Source organism: Bubalus kerabau, chromosome 1, assembly GCF_029407905.1.
Source record: "Bubalus kerabau isolate K-KA32 ecotype Philippines breed swamp buffalo chromosome 1, PCC_UOA_SB_1v2, whole genome shotgun sequence".
In the NCBI taxonomy this organism is placed as follows: Eukaryota; Metazoa; Chordata; class Mammalia; order Artiodactyla; family Bovidae; genus Bubalus; species Bubalus kerabau.
Window position 1 is genome coordinate 26,717,925 of NC_073624.1, and position 20,872 is coordinate 26,738,796.

Below are 20,872 nucleotides of genomic sequence, written 5' to 3' on the forward strand. Positions count from 1 at the left end.
ATTCCTTTTTATTAATATGAAACATTAGCTGTTGCTATTGATTTAGATCAGGAAATGAGAGGAAGTATCATATGCTTCTAAGTGAAATTTCAATTTGACCTGAAGCTAAGGGGTACCTACTTCAGAGAACTGTGTTTAATATATCTAGTTCAAATAGGAGTAACAAACAGCCTTATCTAAATATATTTATAGCTTAAGAATGAAATCAGTTAAACGTAAACTATGTACCGTTGCATGTAAGAAAGTGGGTTCGTTTCCATTCCCAATGCTGTTACTTCATGGAATGAGCATCTGATAATAACTAGGGGTCTGCTGAGAGTTTATGGTTTCTCTCCATGGTTTATGGCTAAATGTCAGAAGGATATTAACGGTCTTGCTTACCAGAAACAGTCCTCAGTCTCTGTACTATTCTTGAAAACATACGCAGTGTTCCAAGAAAAAGGTTTGAATTGAAATTTGGCTTTCCAAAAGTCAACCAAAAAATACATCAGCTTCCGAGCTGGAGACATCATCCTGGTTAAAGTTTCTTTGTAGTCACATGACAATCCAAAACTCCCAGCTGAAATCATGGGATAGTTTAAATCTGTGTCAAGGCTGTGCCAAGAGGTGAGAAATAAACCAATATCAGGATTAACTTAAGTAGCACAAGTAAGATCCTTCTTTAAGCTGTTTCAGCATGTGGGTGGAAATGACAAAAATGAAATAGGGTCATTCAAGCAGGTATTCGACTTACATAGGTCCCTCTCACACAAGTGAATTTAAAGAATATTTACTGAACATATGCTACATTCTAAGCATACTCTGGATGTTTTCTTGTATATGTGGCTTGGTTTCCAGGTGGTGCTAGTGGTCACCTCCCAGTGCAGGAGACATGAGAGATGTGGGTTCCATCCCTGGTCGCTGGAGGAGGGCATGGCAACCCGCTCCAGAATTCTTGCCTGGAGAATCCCATGGATAGAGGAGCCTGGTGGGCTACACTCCATAGGCTTGCAAAGAGTCAGACACGACTGAAGCAACTTAGCCTGCACACACGCACTGCCTTCTCTGGGCTTCCCTGGTGGCTCAGATGGTAAAGAATCTATCTGCAATGAGGGAGACTAGGTTTGATCCCTGGGTCAGAAGATCTCCTGGAGGGTGTGGTAACCCACTTCAGAATTCTTGCCTGGAGAATCCTATGGACAGAGGAGGCTGGTGGGCTACAGTTCATAGAAATGCAGAGTCAGACATGACTGAAGTGACTTAGCACGCACAGGCACACACACACGTGGCTGGTTACTTTGATTTATTCTAAGATGAGTTTCATCGGGTTGTCCTAGCATCTAGGCCAGGACATATGGACTTTGGGGCACAGGGCTAAGAAAAACAGAAAATGGGCCACCACAGCTACTTCAAATGTCGTGAAGCCGAAAAGATGTCCCTGAAATTCCCTTCCATGCACTGCTTTATTTTCAGCTCTTATACCCACTTCAGTATTCCTGCCTGGAAAAATACCATGCACAAAGGAGCCTGGTGGGCCACAGTCCTCAGGGTCCCAAAGAGTTGGACACAACTTAGCAACTGAGCATGCAGGTGCTTCGGACTACCTTTGAGACAGGCATCACCTGAGGACTTTACGGTTTTCCTTCTCCTGTTCCGCACATGGATCTACTCGTGGTTCCTTAAACATCAGGTCAGTTCAGTTCAGTCACTCAGTTGTGTCCGATTCCTTGGGACCCCATGGACTGCAGCACACCAGGCCTCCCTGTCCATCACCAACTCCTGGAGTTTACCCAAACTCATCTCCATTGAGTTGGTGATGCCATTCAACCATCTCATCCCCTGTCGTCCCCTTCTCCTCCTGCCCCCAATCCTTCCCAGCATCAGGGTCTTTTCAAATGAGTCAGGTCTTTGCATCAGATGGCCAAAGTATTAGAGTTTCAGCTTCAACATCAGTCCTTCCAGTGAACATTCAGGACTGATCTCCTTTAGAATGGACTGGTTGGATCTCCTTGCAGTCCAAGGGACTCTCAAGAGTCTTCTCCAACACCACAGTTCAAAACCATCAATTCTTCGGTGCTCAACTTTGTTTATAGTCCAACTCTCATATCCATACGTGACTACTGGAAAAACCATAACCTTGACTAGATGGACCTTTATTGGCAAAGTAATGTCTCTGCTTTCTAATATGCTGTCTAGGTTGGTTATAGTTTTTCTTCCAAGGAGCAAGCATCTTTTAATTTCATGGCTGCAGTCATGCCTTAAACATCTCAAGCTTTATTTTCGATCAGGGTCTTTACAAATGCCAGAAATGCTGTGCCCCTACCTCTTTGCCTGGTTGATTCTTACTGATCCATCAGGTCCTAGATTAAATCTCTTTATCCATCAGGAGAACTTTCTTTGATACCTGAGACCAGGTAATCATTTGAGAGAGAATCTGTTTAATCTCTGTCTCCTCCACTAGACTGCAAGCATCATGAAGGTGAGGGTCACACTTGGCTTGTTCACCTCAGTATCTCTGGGCTGCCAAGTTCATATGAAGATGTTTAATATGTATTTGAGAAAGGAAAACAACATCCCCTTCCATCTTTGGTGGTCTATCAAAGGTTTTCTCTGTGTAGACAAAGAGTGATCTTGATTCGGGGGAGATGGAACAGAAAGAAAGGCATGTGGGCGGGATTTTTATTGGGGAAGGGTGATTTGGCAGAACGAAGTATTTTTGTGGTGGTGAGAATTACACTGCATAAGGTGAACAAGAGGGACGGGGGCGATTTTCCAGAAGCCGGAGAAGTGTTTTCCCTCTAAAACATACTGGAAGATTTTTTCTTCTAAGTTGATATGGGCACTGTGTAAAGTACTTTAGTATGTTATTCATATAATCCTCAAATAGCACTATGAAATAAGAATCCTACCACTGTTCCTATTCTTACAGACCTAAGGATGGAACAGCGCCCTGCCAAGGCCCTAGGGTGCTTTCCTTTGTGTTTGTGTCTGGGAATATTTCATTTATTCAGTTTTCAAATTATCCAAGTTCACTATCTTCTCTGTATCTTGCCAGGAGTCTAACTTCATCTCTCATGCCAAGTCAGTTCAGTCATGCCTCTTTGCGACCCCATGGACTCTAGGCTCCTCTGCTCGTGGGTTTCTCCAGGCAAGAAAACTGGAGCGGGTTGCCATGCCCTTCTCCAGGGGATCTTCCCGACCCAGGGATCAAAACCAGGTCTCCTGCACCGCAGGCAGATTCTTTACAGACTGGGCCACCAGGGACGCTGCAGCTTCATCTCTACGGTTTTGCTTCTCATGCTCAGATGTTAGTAACTGATCTGGAACAGCTACTGTCATCCGCCCCACACTGAACAAAGGCAGAGTTACCGGGATGAGGGCACGACAGTTCCTAGAGAGGCTGCAGAATACAAGGGCCCCGCACTGCGGACGGTATTACCTGAACTAGACCGCTGTTTGACAAATCACTTAAATATTGATGATTTCATCCTGACTTCAAGTCACAGGGGCGTGAAAACAACAACAAACCAAGCTACTTACTACATTTGGAAGGTGGAATAGGTACACGAGGGCCCCATGAGGACACAGCCCATCTGTTTTTTACTCTGTAGGAGAAAAAAACAAACAAACAACTAATCCCTAAAAATAAAACATGAATCAGTGCACAGGAAAGAAGCGGGCAAGGGGGAGGCACTAGGAAGTCTGGAAAGTGGGCCTTTCTCTCTCATTCTTAACATCTCCGGGATGTCTGAGCTGGGAGAGGCTATGGAAGGAGGGAAGAGAATCCTGCTGAAGGTGTGCTGTCCGATACTCTCTTATCAAGGGGAGGATGTCCAGTGGTTGAAGAGGCACCAGCAGACTGTAACATCAGCAGTGTCTGTAGGCCACGTGAACAGACTAGATTTGGAGGGGCTGTGGAGAGAGAGGGCAAGTTCCGGTTTTAGGGGAAGCGACAAGCAGGGCTGCAGAGAACAAAATGCAGTGTAACTGCTTCGAAGTCTACAGATCTCATATTCCACCCTTTCTCAAGAGGCACCCGACTAGGAATATTCCATCGACGGTGTTGGAGAACCAGGTTACATCTTCCTCTGGAGAGGTAGAAAGAGGAGACACACCTTCGTAGAACTGCAAAGTGGAGTGTATTCAACTCCTCTTGCTCACTCTACATCCTCCACGATTTAAAATGGTGACTGTAATGAGCCACGCCTCCTGACATGAGTGTGGCCAATCAGGTTGATTCTATGTTATTGATTAGAGCTTCAGAACCATGCTCTGTGCCCAGCACTCTGCTTTATGAAGGGCTTTTTCTTAGGTTTCTGTCATAGAGGGGCATTTCACAGCCTACTTGCCTCCAGAGAGCTTGGAACACTCTTCAGCTCCGTAAAGCTCTGGTTGGGGTTAGGGCTGGGGTTGGGAGGAGCAAGTAGGCAAGGATCTCTCTCTTCCTATTTCTAGATTTTGACATTACAGTTACTACTTTAAAGTTAGGTTTCAGATTCTGCTCTTAAACAATCCATCTGTGACCATGTATACGGTGATGACTTGCAATAGGTCTCTGGTGTAGGGTTTTGGGGGCCTCCCCGGTCGCTCAGCAGTAAAGAATTCGCCTGCAAGGCAGGAACCACATGTTCAATCCCTGGGTTGAGAAGATCCCCTGGAGGAGGGCAGGGCAACCCAGTCCAGTATTCTTGCCTGGAGAATCCCATGGACAGAGGAGCCTGGCAGGCTACAGCCCATGGGGCCCCAGAGAGTTGGACATGACTGAGCACACATGTTGGAACATATTTTTGTAATAGGGCACCTCAGGTATTTCTTGAGGGGACACAAAGGCATATCAGTTAATACCAACACTTAAATTTTTTTAGACTTTTAAAAACAAAATAATCCCCCTCCATACCACTGACTGTGTACAGACAACATAGCTAAGGTGCTCCCTACCTTCCTGGGTTCCTGGAGGGCCCTCTCACTTGGAAAATAGATGGGGAGAGAGTCAGAGCACCCCATCTCCAAATCACTCAGCTGGGTAGCTGGAGGCAACTAGGGAGATTCTGGTGGACAGATGGGATGCTGGTGGACAGGGGAGATGCCGGTGGACAGGGGAGATGCTGCTGGACAGTGAAGAAGCTGGTGGACAGGTGGGATGCTGGCGGACAGGTGGGATGCTGGCAGACAGGGGAGATGCTGGCAGACAGCTGGGGTGTTGGCGGACAGGTCCGGGAGCCCAGCCACCATCCCCCCAAGGCAGGAGGGTGAAAGCTGACCCTGCAGAGACAGGCACTCACTGAAATAGTCCTGAGGAGGTCGAGGCCTTCACAGGTACTGCTCCGGCAGTCACTGGACTTATAAATCACACCTTCTGAATAGATGAAGGTAGCATTCACGGTCACATTGAGGCCTGTTATCCAGAATGAGGGAAAAGAGAAGACTAGTGTTATTTCTCAGTAAGTTTATACTGGCTGTGAGATTTATCTTTTGCCAACTGATCTGGTAGTGTGGGGGGAGGTGGAATTGTATATCCAGTTTTAAGCCTAGAAATATTTGAGTTCTGAGTTCTTATGTCACTCCTTGTCACTTCTTTCTTATTATTACTTTAATGACTTTTATTTTGGGGCCAGGCTGTGTAGCGTGTGGGATCTTAGTACCCTGACCAAGGATCGAACTTACATCCCCTGCAGTGGAAGTGTGGAGTCTTTAACCATGGGACCAACAGGGAGGCCCCCAATGAACACTTTTTAGACAATGGGATGGAGACTTCAAATTAAAGCTTAACTTATAAGCAGTTCCTCAGGTGTCATTTCAACCCTAGCCTGCTTGCCATTTGCACACCATACCATGAGATCTCAGTGCTGGGAGGGGGAGGGGGATGTTATAGAATACAGGGTGATCTCAGATGCTTTCTCTCCTATAGAGAGCTTTGAGGATGGGATGGGACCAAAGTGAATTTGGATATGGGCTCTGGAGTCTAGGAAAGGGACCCCCTCAGCAGATGAGAGCATGTGGAGGGTATGGACCAGGTGAGGGGTATGGACCAGGGCGGGGGTATAGACCAGGTGGGGGACACATGGAGGGTATGGACCAGGTTGGGGGTATGGACCAGGTGGAGGATATGGACCAGGTGGGGGCCATGGACACGTGGAGGGTATGGACCAGGTGAGGGGTATGGACCAGGTTGGGGGTATGGACCAGGTTGAGGCCATGGCACATACAACCTTGGGAAGTTGATTTCCTAAGACTGAAGGAATCTTGTTTTCAAGTTTTCCACCAAGTCCTGTGTATTCTTCCAAACCCACAAAGCTTTCCTAAGTACTTGGGGAAAATATTGCTCTCTTCCACTTGGACATCACCAACATTTGAAATCTTTCTACTGTTCAAGTTAGCCCTTAAGTATATTGTCTTAAATTTTTCCTGAACATCAATGCTTAATAAGCTTAGAATCCATCTTTCCTTCACAAGCTGCATTTCTTGAGTTTACTATGCATGACCATCCATCTGACAAAATGCATCATCAGATGCAGAAATCTGGGCCTCAGCTTACTCTTTCACTTCCCCCTCCTTCTGATTCTCCTCTTACTGAGTCCATGCAAAGGCCTCTCACCATTACTGACTCTATTTTACAAATGAGATGACTGAACTTAGAATCAACAACTTGCTCAATGTCACTCAACTAGTAAATGATGGAGCAGAAGTGCAAATTCGGGTAATATGAGTTCAGAGATCAATATCTGAACAACACACTGTGCTGTTTATTTTATGTGCAGGGTAACTTGTTCTGCTAACAGCAGCAAGAGCGCAGCAACAACAACATCAATGTCCTTGACAAGAACAACAGTAAGAGTGGCCACAATAAACACAACGGCCATTCAGTGTGTGCATAGTACGGATCAGTCAGTGAACTAAGTACTTTATGTGAACCTCTTCATTTAATTCATACTCACCGGAGGAAACTATTTACTATGGTTTTATAGGTGAAGGAATTGAAGCTCAGAAAATTTAAGTATAACTTGTTCAAGTATAACTTGTCACAGGTTGGATAAAAGGCTGGAACGCGACCCGGCCTCTGTCTGACTCCAAACCTCTACTTCTAACCACAATGTTCCACCACTTTATTTTAATGAGCAAGTTAGTTCATGGTGGGTAAAGCTCTTACAGTGGCGACATGCTACACTCTGTGGAATCAGACAGATACAGATTTGACTCCTACTTCAAACAGACAACTTGTATGACTTCAGCAAAATCATTAAGCCTCTGCTGTGAAACAGTGTCAGCAATGCTGATTGCACAGAGCTGCAGTGAGTCAAGAGATGATATATTTTACCTAGCACCTATGTGTGCATGCTAAGTTGCTTCAGTCGTGTCTGACTCTTTGAGACCCCATGGACTGTAGCCCACCAGGCTCCTCTGTCCATGGAATTCTCCAGGCAAGAATACTGGAGTGTGTTGCCATGCCTTCTTCCAGGGGATCCTCCTGACCCAGGGATCGAACCCGCCTCTCTTACATCTCCTGCTTTGGCAGACAGGTTCTTTACCACTAGAGCCACCTGGGAAGCCCCACCAAGCACCTGACAGGTACTCAAAAAACAAGAACACCGAGCTCAGGTAGATCAAAGAGAAATAGGTCACAAAGAGAGAAAGCTCTGGAAAATGGACACCAATTTGGGTCCTCAGACTTCAAATCAAATGTTCTTTCTACTACACCACAATGCCCATAGAAGAGGGTGTTATTAAATGACCTCCTAGTTACATTAGGGCTCTAGATAAGAGCCATCCATTTATATATGAATCTGGTCTCAGACAGGGTTGAAGAAATGTATATTGTGCAGAAGACAGTTATCACACATACATGATGTATGACAACTACCGCTGCTATTGACACAGAATTTTAAATAAAGAAAATTGAGACATTCTCTCCTGAGAGGATGTATCCTCATCCATAAATAGCCATTAAGTTGTATGAAACAGTCACTGACTCAGTAATTACACTTACGGCAATCTCGTCTCAAAGCACGGGAGGACGGTGAAACAACGTACGTGAAAATGTTTATTGCTGTGAGTGCTAAGTCGCTTCAGTTGTGTCCAACTGTGTGTGACCTTATGGACTGCAGCCCACCAGGCTCCTCGGTCTGTGGCATTCTCCAACTGGAGTGGGTTGCCATGCCCTCCTCCAGGGGATCTTCCCAAACCAGGGATGGAACCCATGTCTCTTACCTCTCCTGCATTGGCAGGCGGGTTGTTTACCACTGAGCCACCTGGGAAGTTATTGCAGTAGCTTTAAAATAATCATGAGAAACCAAAAAACAATGGAATATCCCACTGTAGGGAATTACCAGATGATCTGGAAGGGTATCTAAGAGATACAGGACATCCATTCATATGATATATGAAGATTAAGCAACTCCAGGAAAGCCACTTGTAGAATAATGTGAAATGAAGAAGGTCAGAAAAGTGTTTCTGTGCTGTAGTGACTCCCAACGATGTTCTTAACAACAAGAAACTTGGAAGCACATGAAAAGAATCTGGAAATATCCAGGTGACTGGAAATTATCAGGGGTGATAACTTTCTCTTTATCATACATGTTTTACCTAATGTTATAATTTGTTTTAAGAATTAAGAGATACACACAAACTAGTATAGATAGAATGGATTAATAACAAGGTCCGGCTGTATAGCTGCTGCTGCTACTGCTAAGTCGCTTCAGTCGTGTCCGACTCTGTGAGACCCCATAGACGGAAGCCCACCAGGCTCCCCCATCCCTGGAATTCTCCAGGCAAGAACAATGGGTTGCCATTTCCTTCTCCAATGCATGAAAGTGAAAAGTGAAAGGGAAGTCGCTCAGTCGTGTCCGACTCCTAGCGACCCCATGGACCGCAGCCCACCAGGCTTCTCCATCCATGGGATTTTCCAGGCAAGAGTACTGAAGTGGGGTGCCATTGCCTTCTCCAGGCTGTATAGCACAAGGAACTATATTCAATACCCTCTGACAAACCACAATGGAAAAGAATACGAGAAAGAATATATATATATATATGAACAACTGAATCATTCTGCTGTACACCAGAAATTAATACAACACTGTAAATCAACTATACTTCAATAAAACAATAAAAATAATTTTTTCATCCCCCTAAAACAGCAGTAAAATAAAGGACTGTTACACTGAATTTGGGGCTTCCCTGGTGGCTCAGATAATAAAGAATATGCCTACAATGCAGGAGACCCAGCTTCAGTCCCTGGGTGGGGAAGATGCCCTGGAGAAGGGCATGGAAACCCACTTAAGTATTCTTGCCTGGAGAATCCCCATGGACAGAGGAGCCTGGAAGGCTACAGTCCACGGGGTCACACCAGTCAGACAAACTGAAGGGATTTAGCATGCATACACTGACTTTGCAAGTTTATCACATCGACTGCATCTTATAAGAATCACCACCAGAGATGCAGAGAGAGAATAGATGGATTAAAAATCTTCATCAAAGACTGAGCATCTGTAGGAATTTTACTTGATTCATCTTCTTGATAGACAACCCTGTGAAATCTCAAGTCCAGACCAAATTCTGTCTCTGAGATGATGCAGAAGGAAACACAAGGCCCTGACACTCAGTAGTAAATCCAGTTTTATTTGGAGGCATTTCACTGATGCAAACACCTGGGTCGGACCCATTATTAGAGCAGAGTGTATCATGAGTGAACTCACTGAGGTAGGACTCAAATCCTTCTTTCTGAAAATCTACTGCCTTGAAAGAGAGAAGGGCCCTTCAAGGAGGTTGGGTGATCAGGCAAAGAACGCGAGGTCTTCACTTAGCAGCCCTCTGGCTCCAGAGGAGGTAACAGGGAGGAGAATTCTGTTACCGTATTCTTACCAGCTTCAAGCAGACGCTGGCTCACGATTTTCACTCCCTCCTTCACCACCTCTTCCAAGCTGTCCAGGGACTCTGGGAAGGCCGAGTTGTTCATCATCAGGACGCTGATCTCGTAGCTGCCATCCTGGCAGTTTCGACTCACGTGGGAGGTCCAGAACGGCAGCCCTGGCCGGAGGAGCAGTGACCACAAAGCCAAGGCCAACAGTGGTGTCTTCATGACCTCCCTCACCTCAGCACCATGCTCCTTGGGCTCACTGGCTTCACTCAGGGCTCTCAAGGAGGCAGGAGCTCCAGCCCAACAGCCTGTTGCTGGGTCCCTCAGTCTACTCTTCCCCACGCTTCTCTCTAGTCACCCCACCGGTCACGTGGACCGTAGGAGACAGCCCGCCTGCCGGCAATTAGCAGCTACATTATAGTGGGAGATAAACCAAAGTTCATTCTGTGTGTTTGCTCACAGAAAGGTCAGAGTTATAAACGGGGAGATTACCTGTGCCTCACCCAATTAAAAAACATCAATTGGTGACACATCACTGAGAAAAGGGGAAAAGAGGAAGAGGGCGGTATTGTACACACCAAAAACGCTTTGGAAATGGAAAATAAAGGTCAAAGTGTTTAAGGCAAGCACAAATATGATGGGTTATTAGCTTTTAAGTTACAGCTGCGCACTGAAACCAAACTAGGACGATCTGTGTTTCAATCACCCGAGTCAGCAGCTATTACTGAGACCTGACTCTCTGTGAGGCATTTTGGCAGGGCATTGGGTGTACAGCCATGAATGATATGGATGCATTAATGTCTTCATGGAACCTGCATTCTGGTGGGGAAGACAAACATTAAATAAATCATTATGAATAACTAAACTCGATAATCAAAAACAGTGCAGAGTGCCATGGGAGCACATGACCAGTTGTTGTTGATGTTGTTCAGTCCCTAAGTCCTGTCTGACTTTTTCCATCCCCATGCCAGGCTTCCCTGTCCTTCATTATATCCCGGAGTATGCTCAAACTCATGTCCATTGAGTTGGTGATGCCATCCAACCATCTCATCTTCTGTCACACCCTTCTCCTTCTGACCTCAATCTTTCCCAGCATCAGAGTCTTTTCCAATGAGTCAGCTCTTCGAATCAGGTGGCCAAAGTACTGGAGCTTCAGCATCAGTCCTTCCAATCAATATTCATGGTTGATTTCCTTGAGGATTGCCTGATTGATCTCCTTGCTGTCCAAAGGACTCTCAAGAATCTTCTCCAGCACTACAGTTTGAAAGCATCAATTCCTTGGTGCTCAGCCTTCTTTATGGTTCAACTCTCACAAGTAGTACAAGACTACTGGAAAAACCATAGCTTTGACTGCACGGACCTTTGTTGGCAAAGTGATATCTCTGCTTTTAATACACTGTCTAGGTTTGTCATAGCTTTCCTTTCAAGGAGCGTCTTTTAATTTCATGGCTGCATGACAGATTAACCTAACCTATTCTGGAGAGTCAAGGATGCTTCCCTGAGGAGGTGTCCTTGGAGCTGAGCCTTGAAGGATGAACAAGAGTTAGCTGAATGGAAGAGAAGGAGAGAATGTGGGCAGGGGCAAAACTTGTGCAAAGACCCAGAAGCAAGATGTGGCATGGATGTTTGAGGAACTGAAAGAGATATAGTATGACTGGAGTGAAGAAAGCTAGTCCCATGCAATAAAGAATGCCAGAGGAGTAGGCAATGCCAGGGAGTTTTCTGTAAACCATTAAGAATTTGGAACTTTAATCAACAAAGGAATGGATAAAAAAGAGGTGGTACATATATACACAATGGAATGTTACTCAGCCATAAAAAGAAATGAAACTGTACCATTTGTAGAAACATGGATGAACCCAGAGTCTGTCATACAGAGTGAAGTAAGTCAGAAAGAGAAAAACAAATATCGTATATTAATGCATACATGTAGAATCTAGAAAAATGGTATGTACTCAGTTGTTTCAGCCGTGTCCAACTCTGTAACCCCATGGACTGTAGCCCGCCAGGCTCCTCTGTCCATGGGATTCTCCAGGCAAGAATACTGGAGTGGGTTGCCATTTCCTTCTCCAGGGGATCTTCCTGAGCCAGGGCACAAACTCTAATCTCTTGCGTCTCCTGCATTGGCAGGCGGGTTCTTTAACAGTAACTCCACCTAGGAAGCTTGAGAAAAACAATACAGATGAACTTATTTGCACAGCAGAAACAGAGACCCAGACGTAGAAAACAAACATATGGATACCAAGGAGGGAAGACAGGTGGCAAAGCCAGTCTACAGACTGTGGGTTTTGGTGAAGGAAAATACAGTGTTCATTACAGGCAAGAAGAACAAGCAGCTAATGCTCAAAGACCAAAACTCCCTGATGGTCTTCAGGCAAAGGATTTTAAAGACAGTGTTGGGGTGAAGGTCGCAGGGTGTGTGATTAGCTCATGGGCACTTTTCTGACGGGTAGAAGGTGAGGTGACACAGTGGCATTTCAGGAATCTCAATCATGCATTTTCCAGCTCCAACCAGGCTACGATCTATATGTTTTGGGTCAGCAGTTTCCACCTAAGTCGGGGGGTGGTCTGGTTTCTCTAAAAAATAACTTAAGGACGTGTGTCAGACACTGTTATATGTTTTTCTCGAGGAGAACTAGGACTTTATGATCCCACGCTTCAGTTTTACTTATTGCTCAAGTTGTTATCACCTTCCTTGCTTGACTGATTCTTCTTAGCTCCTGCTTTTGCCCCTTCTTCAATGATTAGTTGCTTGAGTCTGTTTTCTAAACAGGCCAGGGAAACTAAGTTTTTTTTTTTCTAAAGGTAGGAAAGGGGAACACAGAAGGGTCTGCAATGAGGAAGGCGCTGCAGGGCTCTGCTCAGAGTCATATATACAAGTATATTTCTAGACTTGTGTCTGGAAGATGAGATTGTTTATGTATGATTGTTTAATAATTCTGAAGGAGGTGAGTCATCGGCTGAGAATGAAAGGAGAGCTGGGCTAGTCCCAGGCTTGAGAAGGGAGGGACTTGAAAAGTTACCATGATGAGTGGGAGAAGGGACTGATAAGAGGTGTGTCCTAAGGTTGTTTGGCGGTGGTGAGTAGGGAGACAAGGAGCTGAGTGACCAAATCTATGGTGGTCCTACTCAGCCTAGATTTATGATTATCTCCAGCCATGCTGAGCTGCTCTAGAACAGGTATAGCAAAGTGAATGGCGGGGCTTACTTGGGTCTGGAGTTTTTCTAGGTACATGCAATGAAAGAACAAATGGATTTAAAAAAAAAAAAATGAAGAAAGCCAAAATAGTGGGGAGATGGACTATAAGATCTAAACTGAATTTAAAGAATGAAGTGCATGCAGGAGGGGAGTGAGGGAAAGCCATAAAGAAGAGGCTTGAGGGAATTCCCTGGTGATCCAGTGGTTAGAACTCAGGGCTTTCATTACAGGGAGAGAGGGCTCAATTCTTGGTCAGGGAACTAAGATCCCGCATGCCATGCTGCTGCTCCTGCTAAGTCACTTCAGTCGTGTCCGACTCTGTGCGACCCCATAGACGGCAGACCACCAGGCTCCCCCATCCCTGGGATTCTCCAGGCAAGAACACTGGAGTAGGTTGCCATTTCCTTCTCCAATGCATGAAAGTGAAAAGTGAAAGGGAAGTCGCTCAGTTGTGTCCAACTCTTAGCAACCCCATGGACTGTAGCCCACCAGGCTCCTCCGTCCATGGGATTTTCCAGGCAAGAGTACTGGAGTGGGGTGCCATTGCCTTCTCTGGCATGCCATGCTGCTGCTGCTAAGTTGCTTCAGTTGTGTCCGACTCTGTGCGACCCCATAGACGGAAGCCCACCAGGCTCCCCTGTCCCTGGGATTCTCCAGGCAAGAACACTGGAGTGGGTTGCCATTTCCTTCTCCAATGCATGAAAGTGAAAAGTGAAAGTGAAGTCGCTCAGTCGTCTCTGACTCTTAGCAACCCCATGAACTACAGCCTACCAGGCTCCTCCATCCATGGGATTTTCCAGGCAAGAGTACTGGAGTGGGGTGCCATTGCCTTCTCCGGCATGCCATGAGGCAAAGCCAAAAAAAAAAAAAAAAAAAAAAAAAACAGAGAGAGAGAGAGAAGGGGCTTGAAGGGTACAGTAGTGAGGAGTGAGGCAGAAGAACAGGTGAAAAGGGGACAACTGAAACAAACATCTGGAAGGGTACAGTCTGCCATTAAAAGGCGGACTTTCTACATTAAAGGGTGGGTTTTCTGCATTGGAGCAGTTCAAGGTGGCTGAGAGCAGGGGAGGGAAAATGTCTCTAAACAGAGGAGCTCAAGGAACTCAGAGTCCAGTCTGTTAGACAGTCACCTCCTCGGTATGAAAATCAACCATATTGATGGCAGGCCCTTACTGGAGAGGAATCCTCGAGGGAGAACAACCAGGACTTCAGTAACTGACAGTGGTTGACAAAAAGGGAGAGTGTGTGTTGTGGCTGATGATACAGGCCTCAAGGGAACAGAAGTAGGTTTTATTTTTAATTTTAAATTATGAGGTATATCATACATGTAAAGGCATATCTGCAATAAACATACACCAATTAAAAGAACAATAAAATGAACACTCACTTATATACATTATAGCCTATAAAACATTATACTAGAGTCTTTGTACCACTCTGCACCCCATTCCTAACACATTACCCTCCTTCTCTCAATCTAGCCTGGACGTGTACAGAAGAGTTTATGAAGCAATAAAGGGTATTGGGGCACTTATTGATGATGGTGTAGCAATATGGGGATGACAAAATGCTAGGGAAGGCAGGACACCAGGGCTTCCCTGGTGGTCCAGTGGTTAAGAGTCCGCCTTGCAATGCAAGGGACACTGGTTCTATTCCTGGTCCTGGAAGATCCCGCATCTGAGCCCATGTGCCACAAGTACTGAAGCCGAGTGCTTAGAGCCCGTGCTCTGTAACAAGAGAGGCCACCGCAGTGAGAAGCCCCCGCTTGCTGCAACTAGAGGAAGCCTGCATGCAGCAACCAAGACCCAGTGCAGCCAAAAATAACTAAATACATAATAGTTAAGATGCAACACCAGGTGTCCACGTTTGAGGGGATGACTGATGTGGAATAAGGTGGGTTCAATCCTAGTGTCTCCTGGAGGGAGGATGGCAGATGCTCAGACTTCAGAGGAGTCAGCTTTGATTCAGAAGGAAGGCACTGGGGTTATTTTATAAGGTGGGTGGACTAGGTGGTAATGAGTGACTGACAGTGGTCAGGAGTAGACACCCCTGGAGACTTAGTGGACCTCAGGAAGAATGGAACAGGAGGCTGCAGAGAGGCTCATGGCCATCACAAGGCTGATTAACCTTTGCTACAGGTTACAATTTTATGTGTTGCACATTGGGGTGGCCAAGCGTGGACTCAAACCTGATTGTCTAACTGTTAATATGTTGCTATTCCCACTTCCTGGGGTAGGAGAAAAAGTAGACTGGTTTTTTCTATTTCATCCGCAAATTGCAAATATGGAAAAAAAAGCCATGTCGAGGGACGGAGGAAGTAGTAACTGTCAGGTGCTTTTAATGCAGATGTGAAGACAAAAGGCAGATGCAGTTCTGGGAATCCTCTGATTAGAGCATGAAACCAGGAAAACATTTTCAAAAGGGAAGGAACAAGATAACATTCCTTCCTGGATCCTTTAAGGTAAAAATCGTACGTCTTCTTTATGTTGCAAAACTACTAGCATGTAGATCACGATTAAAGGGAAGGAGGTTCTGCTGGGAAAGTTTCAAGGGTCAAAAGCAAATATTGAACACCGAGTTGGCAGATTTATGAGATGCACTTTACAGTAGAACACAAAAGCCCTAAAGATATGAGAAAAAAAAAAAGGGAAACTATTTCAGGTGGGAAGGAGCAGCTGAGCAGGTCACCGGCGTGTGCCACTCTTTCATTTCTGACAACACTTTGGGTCTCTTTTGTATGTTTCCCATTAAGAGCCCCTGCTCACTCTTGGAACCCTTAGCATCTCTACATTCAGTAGCAGTCCTAGGCTTCCTCTGTCCTTATTTTAGTGGAGATGCAAAAGTGAGTTGTTCAAAAGGGATTTTACGAACTAATGTAACTGATGGAACTAAAACATGAAAGCTTTTTTAAAAATAGGCACAAAAGTAAACATTCTGATTTGAACTTGTTGAGGAAAACTGGCTACAGTAAAGTACTTCTCTTTTTTCCAATGTTATTGAGAAATAATTCACATACATCACTATATAAGTTTAAGGCATACAGCATGATGGTTTGCTTTATGTATGTTGTGAAATGATTATAATAGGTTTAACTAATACCCATCGTGTCATATACAGACAATGAAAAGAGTAGAATAATGAAAACATTCTCCTCGTGACAAAAACACTTAGAATTTACTCTCTTAACAGCCTTCCTGTACATCATACAGCAGTGTTAGCTGTGGTCATCAAGTTGTACATGAGAGCATTTCTGAACCTATGATTTAACAGACTCACCAGATTAGCTGAAATACACCCCGAATGCCTGCAGCCACTGGATGTGTGTACTTCTGCTTCCTCCAATCAAGTCATTTGTTTACCAAGGGTCCATTGTGTTTGTGCCCAAATTTGCCGAAGTGATAAAGACTCCACCTGCTAATGCAGGAGACATGGGTTCAATCCCTGGGTCAGGAAGATCTCTCGGAGTAGGAAATGGCAACCCACTCCAGTATTCTTGCCTGGGAAATCCCATGGACAGAGAGGAGCCTGGCAGGTTACAGTCCATGGAGGTGCAAAACAGTGGAATGTGACCTATTGACAACAACAAACCTGATAAAATAATTTTAAAACTGTTGAAAATTTTAAACAAAGACAAATTACTAAGAAAATAGCTGTGGAAAGACTGCTATAAAACACTGGAAAATAACAAAGAAACCTAACAAACACTTTGTCCTTGGAGAGCTTGTCAATTACCTTAAAACATGTAATACCAAAAGTAGTATTAAGATGCATTTTGCTTAAGAAATCTGATATAGCGGGGAGGGAAAAATTGGGAATTTGAGATTAACAGATACATACTGCTGCTACTGCTGCTAAGTCACCTCAGTCGTGTCCGACTCTGTGCGACCCCATAGACAGCAGCCCACCAGGCTCCCCCGTCCCTGGGATTCTCCAGGCAAGAAAACTGGAGTGGGTTGCCATTTCCTTCTCCAATGCATGAAAGTGAAAAGTGAAAGTGAAGTCGCTCAGTCGTGTCCGACCCTCAGCGACCCCATGGACTGCAGCCTTCCAGGCTCCTCCGTCCATGGGATTTTCCAGGCTAGAGTACTGGAGTGGGGTGCCACTGTATTCTCCGAACAGATACATTCTATTATATATGAAATAAAACAACAAGGATCTACTGTATAGTACAGGGAACTACATTCAATATCTTACAATAACATAATGGAAAAGAATCTGAAAAAATATATATATATACACACACACACATATATATATACGCACACACACACACATAACTGAATCACTTTTCTGCAAAGCTACTATACTTTAATTAAAAAAAAAAAGCAAGAAAGCTGATACAGAGGTTCAATCTAAGGACTAATGTTCAAAGAAAATTACCTGGCCTATATTAACCAGTGGGAGAATAAATAAACATGAATATGTTTTGAGATTAAAAAAAAAAACAACTTTTAAGGTATAAATAAAAAATTTTAAACGATTTCTACTTTACTGTCTTTTCCTGTGGAGGAAATACTTACTGGTCCTATTCACACAGGATAACATGATGCCAGATGGGTTCAGGTAACTAAAAGTCTACATGGTTTTGTTGAGGACTCAAGGTTAAGGTAGCTCAAATGGTAAAGGATCTGCCTGCCACGCAGGAGACCTGGGTTTGACCCCTGGTTTCGGAAGATCCCTTGGAGAAGTGAATGGCAACCCACTCCAGTATTCTTGCCTGGAGAACTCCATGGACAGAGGAGCCTGACAGTCCATGGGGTTGCAAAGAGTTGGACACGAAAGAGTGACTAACATTTTCACTTAAGTGTGTTTGGTTATGCAAACCTTCTGAGTTAAGCACAGAGAAACATAAACTGCTTGATATAATAAAATGAGGAAATGTGAAGTTCCCAGGGCTGACCCAGGAACAAGGGAATGAGGAGGAGAGATGGAAAGAGATAAAAGGAAAGAAATGGGAGTTATGCATTGGGTTGGCCAAAAAGTTCATTTGGGTTTTAAGTAACACTGTACAGAAAAATCTGAACAAAACTTTTGGTCAACTCAATAGAAAGAAATGGCCAACGTGATGGGGACTGAAAACTCTTGAGAACAAGGATATATAAAATACATAAGAGGTGGCAGGTTGCTTATCTTTTCCTTGAGGAAAAGCTGCCTAACTCCATCCATACAATAGATTATTTATTGAGCCCCCTAAACCGTCTCAGCATTGGAGTTACATGAACCCCAAATTCCCTACTGGGAATTTAAAACTGGTAAAACTGGGTGAAAGTTCCTCAGTTATGACTGACTCTTTGGGACCCCGCGGCCTGTAGCCTGCCAGGCTTCTCTGTCCATGGTATTTTCCAGGCAAGAATACTGGAGTGGTTTGCCATGCCCTCCTCCAGGGGATCTTCCCAACCCAGGGATCTAACTCAGGTATCCCACATTGTAGGCAGATTCTTTGCCATCTGAGCCACCAGGCAAGCCCACTGGGTAACTCTTCCCAAACCTTCAGTCAAGTCTGTGGCAGACACCACTTGCCTAATCTCTGGGAATTATGGACAAGTGCTCACATCTGTGTCTAGATGGATGGACAGGAACGGGATGGCTAGGTGATTCTCAGAAGTAGCAGTCTCAAGTCAGAGATGATCATGGTAGTTTAAATCTTCAGGGCTTGATGAAATACTGGGGAGTGTTTTTGGACTTTCTACAAGGATGAGATGAGAGTCAAAGTCATCTTATGTAGATTTCCAGGTCAGGTAACCCAACTGACACTCAAATCACTATTGTACACTAGGGCTGAATAGCTAAATTCAGCACCAGTGCCTGGGCGCTTCAGGCTGACAAGGTTGTTTGTTTTCCTGGTTCCCATTCCAAAAGAAACTCTATTTAATCCTTGAACAATGTTTTCCTTGGGGGTTCCCAGGTGGTGCTAGTGGTAAAGAGCCCACCTGCCAATGTAGGTAGATGTAAGAGACACTAGTTCCATCCCTGGGTCGGGAAGATCTCCTGGAGGAGAGCAAGGCAACCCACTCTAGTATTCTTGCCTGGAGAATCCCACGGACAGAGGAGCCTGGCGAGCTACAGTCTACAGGGTCACAAACAGTCAGATACGACTGAGCCACTTAGCACACACAGTCTTCTTCTCCCTCCTTCCCCAGCCCATTTTGTACAGTCTTCTTATGTGCTCAGGAAAGGCTGGAGTAGATAATTGTTATATACTTTCAGGGGCAGCTGGAATTCTGTTGTTTCCCAGCGACTCTTGCATTACCTCCTGGGTCCAGGTGGCTATGTTTACATACTAAGGGAAATATGCGTTGGAGACAGCAGTAATGCATCTCAACTGTCATAAAGATCCCCGTGCTCTGGAAATAACTTTGTTTATTTTCTCTTACCTCCAACACACGGAAGGAAACAGACCCTAGGCTGCCAAAGAGTGGATATTGGGTTGACAAGTCAATTCTGAAAAAGGAACTCTGTATTCTCCTGTAGAGAAGTCAAAGGTTACTCTTCCCCACCCCTACCCACCCCCTACTCCCTTCCTTCAAGGGCAGCTGAAGAATTACTTCCTCATAATTATATGGGTTAAAATAATAGCTTGGGAAAGAAGGAAAAAAAAAACTGATCAGTTCCTTGAAGTATAAACTTCTTACAAATAGAGTAATTGCCAGTTTTTTTTACTGATGCTTCTCTAGGTAGTAGAAAATGTCGGGCAAGCATTTAAACAACAGAATTGTGTATCTAGAGGTAAAGAAGAGCTTCTTTGAGTCTCAGGAGGCAGTCTGATATTCTTAAACAAAAAATCCAAACCCACAAAACTTGAAGCTGGATTTGAATCATGTCTCAGACCTTTGTTAAGCATATGAACTTGGGCAGATTACTTACATTTGCTTATCTTCAGTTTTCTTTATTATAAGATAAATTTTATTTCTAGTCTAGCCAAGAAGCCTGAGCTATGACCCTTGGTGGCGTCTGGACGTGGATAGGTGTGCCAGGTGATGGATGGGATTTGTCCAGACAATATTCACTCACCTGGAGTTCAACAGTCACACCATAGGTGATTCATTCTCAGGGAAACAGCCAAACAACAGCTGCCAGATTATTCAAGCCCATCTTCAATCCAGTCCGTACATGCAGACCTTAGTTCAGAAGAGAAAAAGACCTCGAATACAAAACTAAAACCACCTGATACACTGCTCAGTAGAATACTGAGTCACAGATATAACTGCTCAGGGGCTCTCTAACAGGCTCCCTCACACAAAGCAGAGGAATGTTGTTCTTCACTTGATCAAAAGTTGGCAGCCTGTTCTGGAGCTTTGCGAATCCTCGCGGAATGCCTGGGGCTATGGGAGCTGTTGCTGCACCCACTGGGGGACTTCAGTGAATGAGCAGACTGTAGCCACCAGGGGGCAGAATCCGCTGCAGACCCTCATGTCCATAGGACAAATAGACTTACTGGACAAAATTCAGGACATGCCTGGCAAGTTCCAGAAATACTCACAAGAGCTCCAACAAATGAAAATTAAGTTTCTACTAACTATTCTGTTAAGTTTCTAGTAACTACTGTTATTATGAACTTTGCAGATTCTTGTATGGGGAAGTTTGGTTTAATTAAAGCAGAAAATGATGTTATAAAGTTCCTGGCACCTAGTTGGCTTCCCTGGTGGCTTAGCTGGTCAAGAATCTGCCTGCAATGCAGGAGACCCCAGTTCAATTTCTGGGATGGGAAGGTTCCTTGGAGAAGAGATAGGCTACCCACTCCAGTATTCTTGGGCCTCCCTGGTAACTCAGAGGGTAACCTAGTTAGTGATTGTTATTCCTGGATGCCATTCTCTAAACGGCAGGATCAACGGCTTCTTCCTTTG

General features: G+C 44.7%; 1 protein-coding gene across 1 annotated transcript in view; it reads right to left on the minus strand.

Moving 5' to 3' along the window:
• The window catches only part of GUCY2C (guanylate cyclase 2C), a gene marked incomplete at its 5' end in the record, with an annotated part of 75,406 nt that extends 55,360 nt beyond the window's left edge, over positions 1 to 20,046 (minus strand). Inside the window, 4 exons of the mRNA XM_055570856.1 lie at positions 382 to 594; positions 3,520 to 3,584; positions 5,262 to 5,374; positions 20,040 to 20,046. Coding sequence (XP_055426831.1) covers positions 382 to 594; positions 3,520 to 3,584; positions 5,262 to 5,374; positions 20,040 to 20,046 — 398 coding nt within the window. The remainder of the gene's footprint in view (positions 1 to 381; positions 595 to 3,519; positions 3,585 to 5,261; positions 5,375 to 20,039) is intronic.
• Between the last annotated feature and the right edge of the window lie 826 nt (positions 20,047 to 20,872).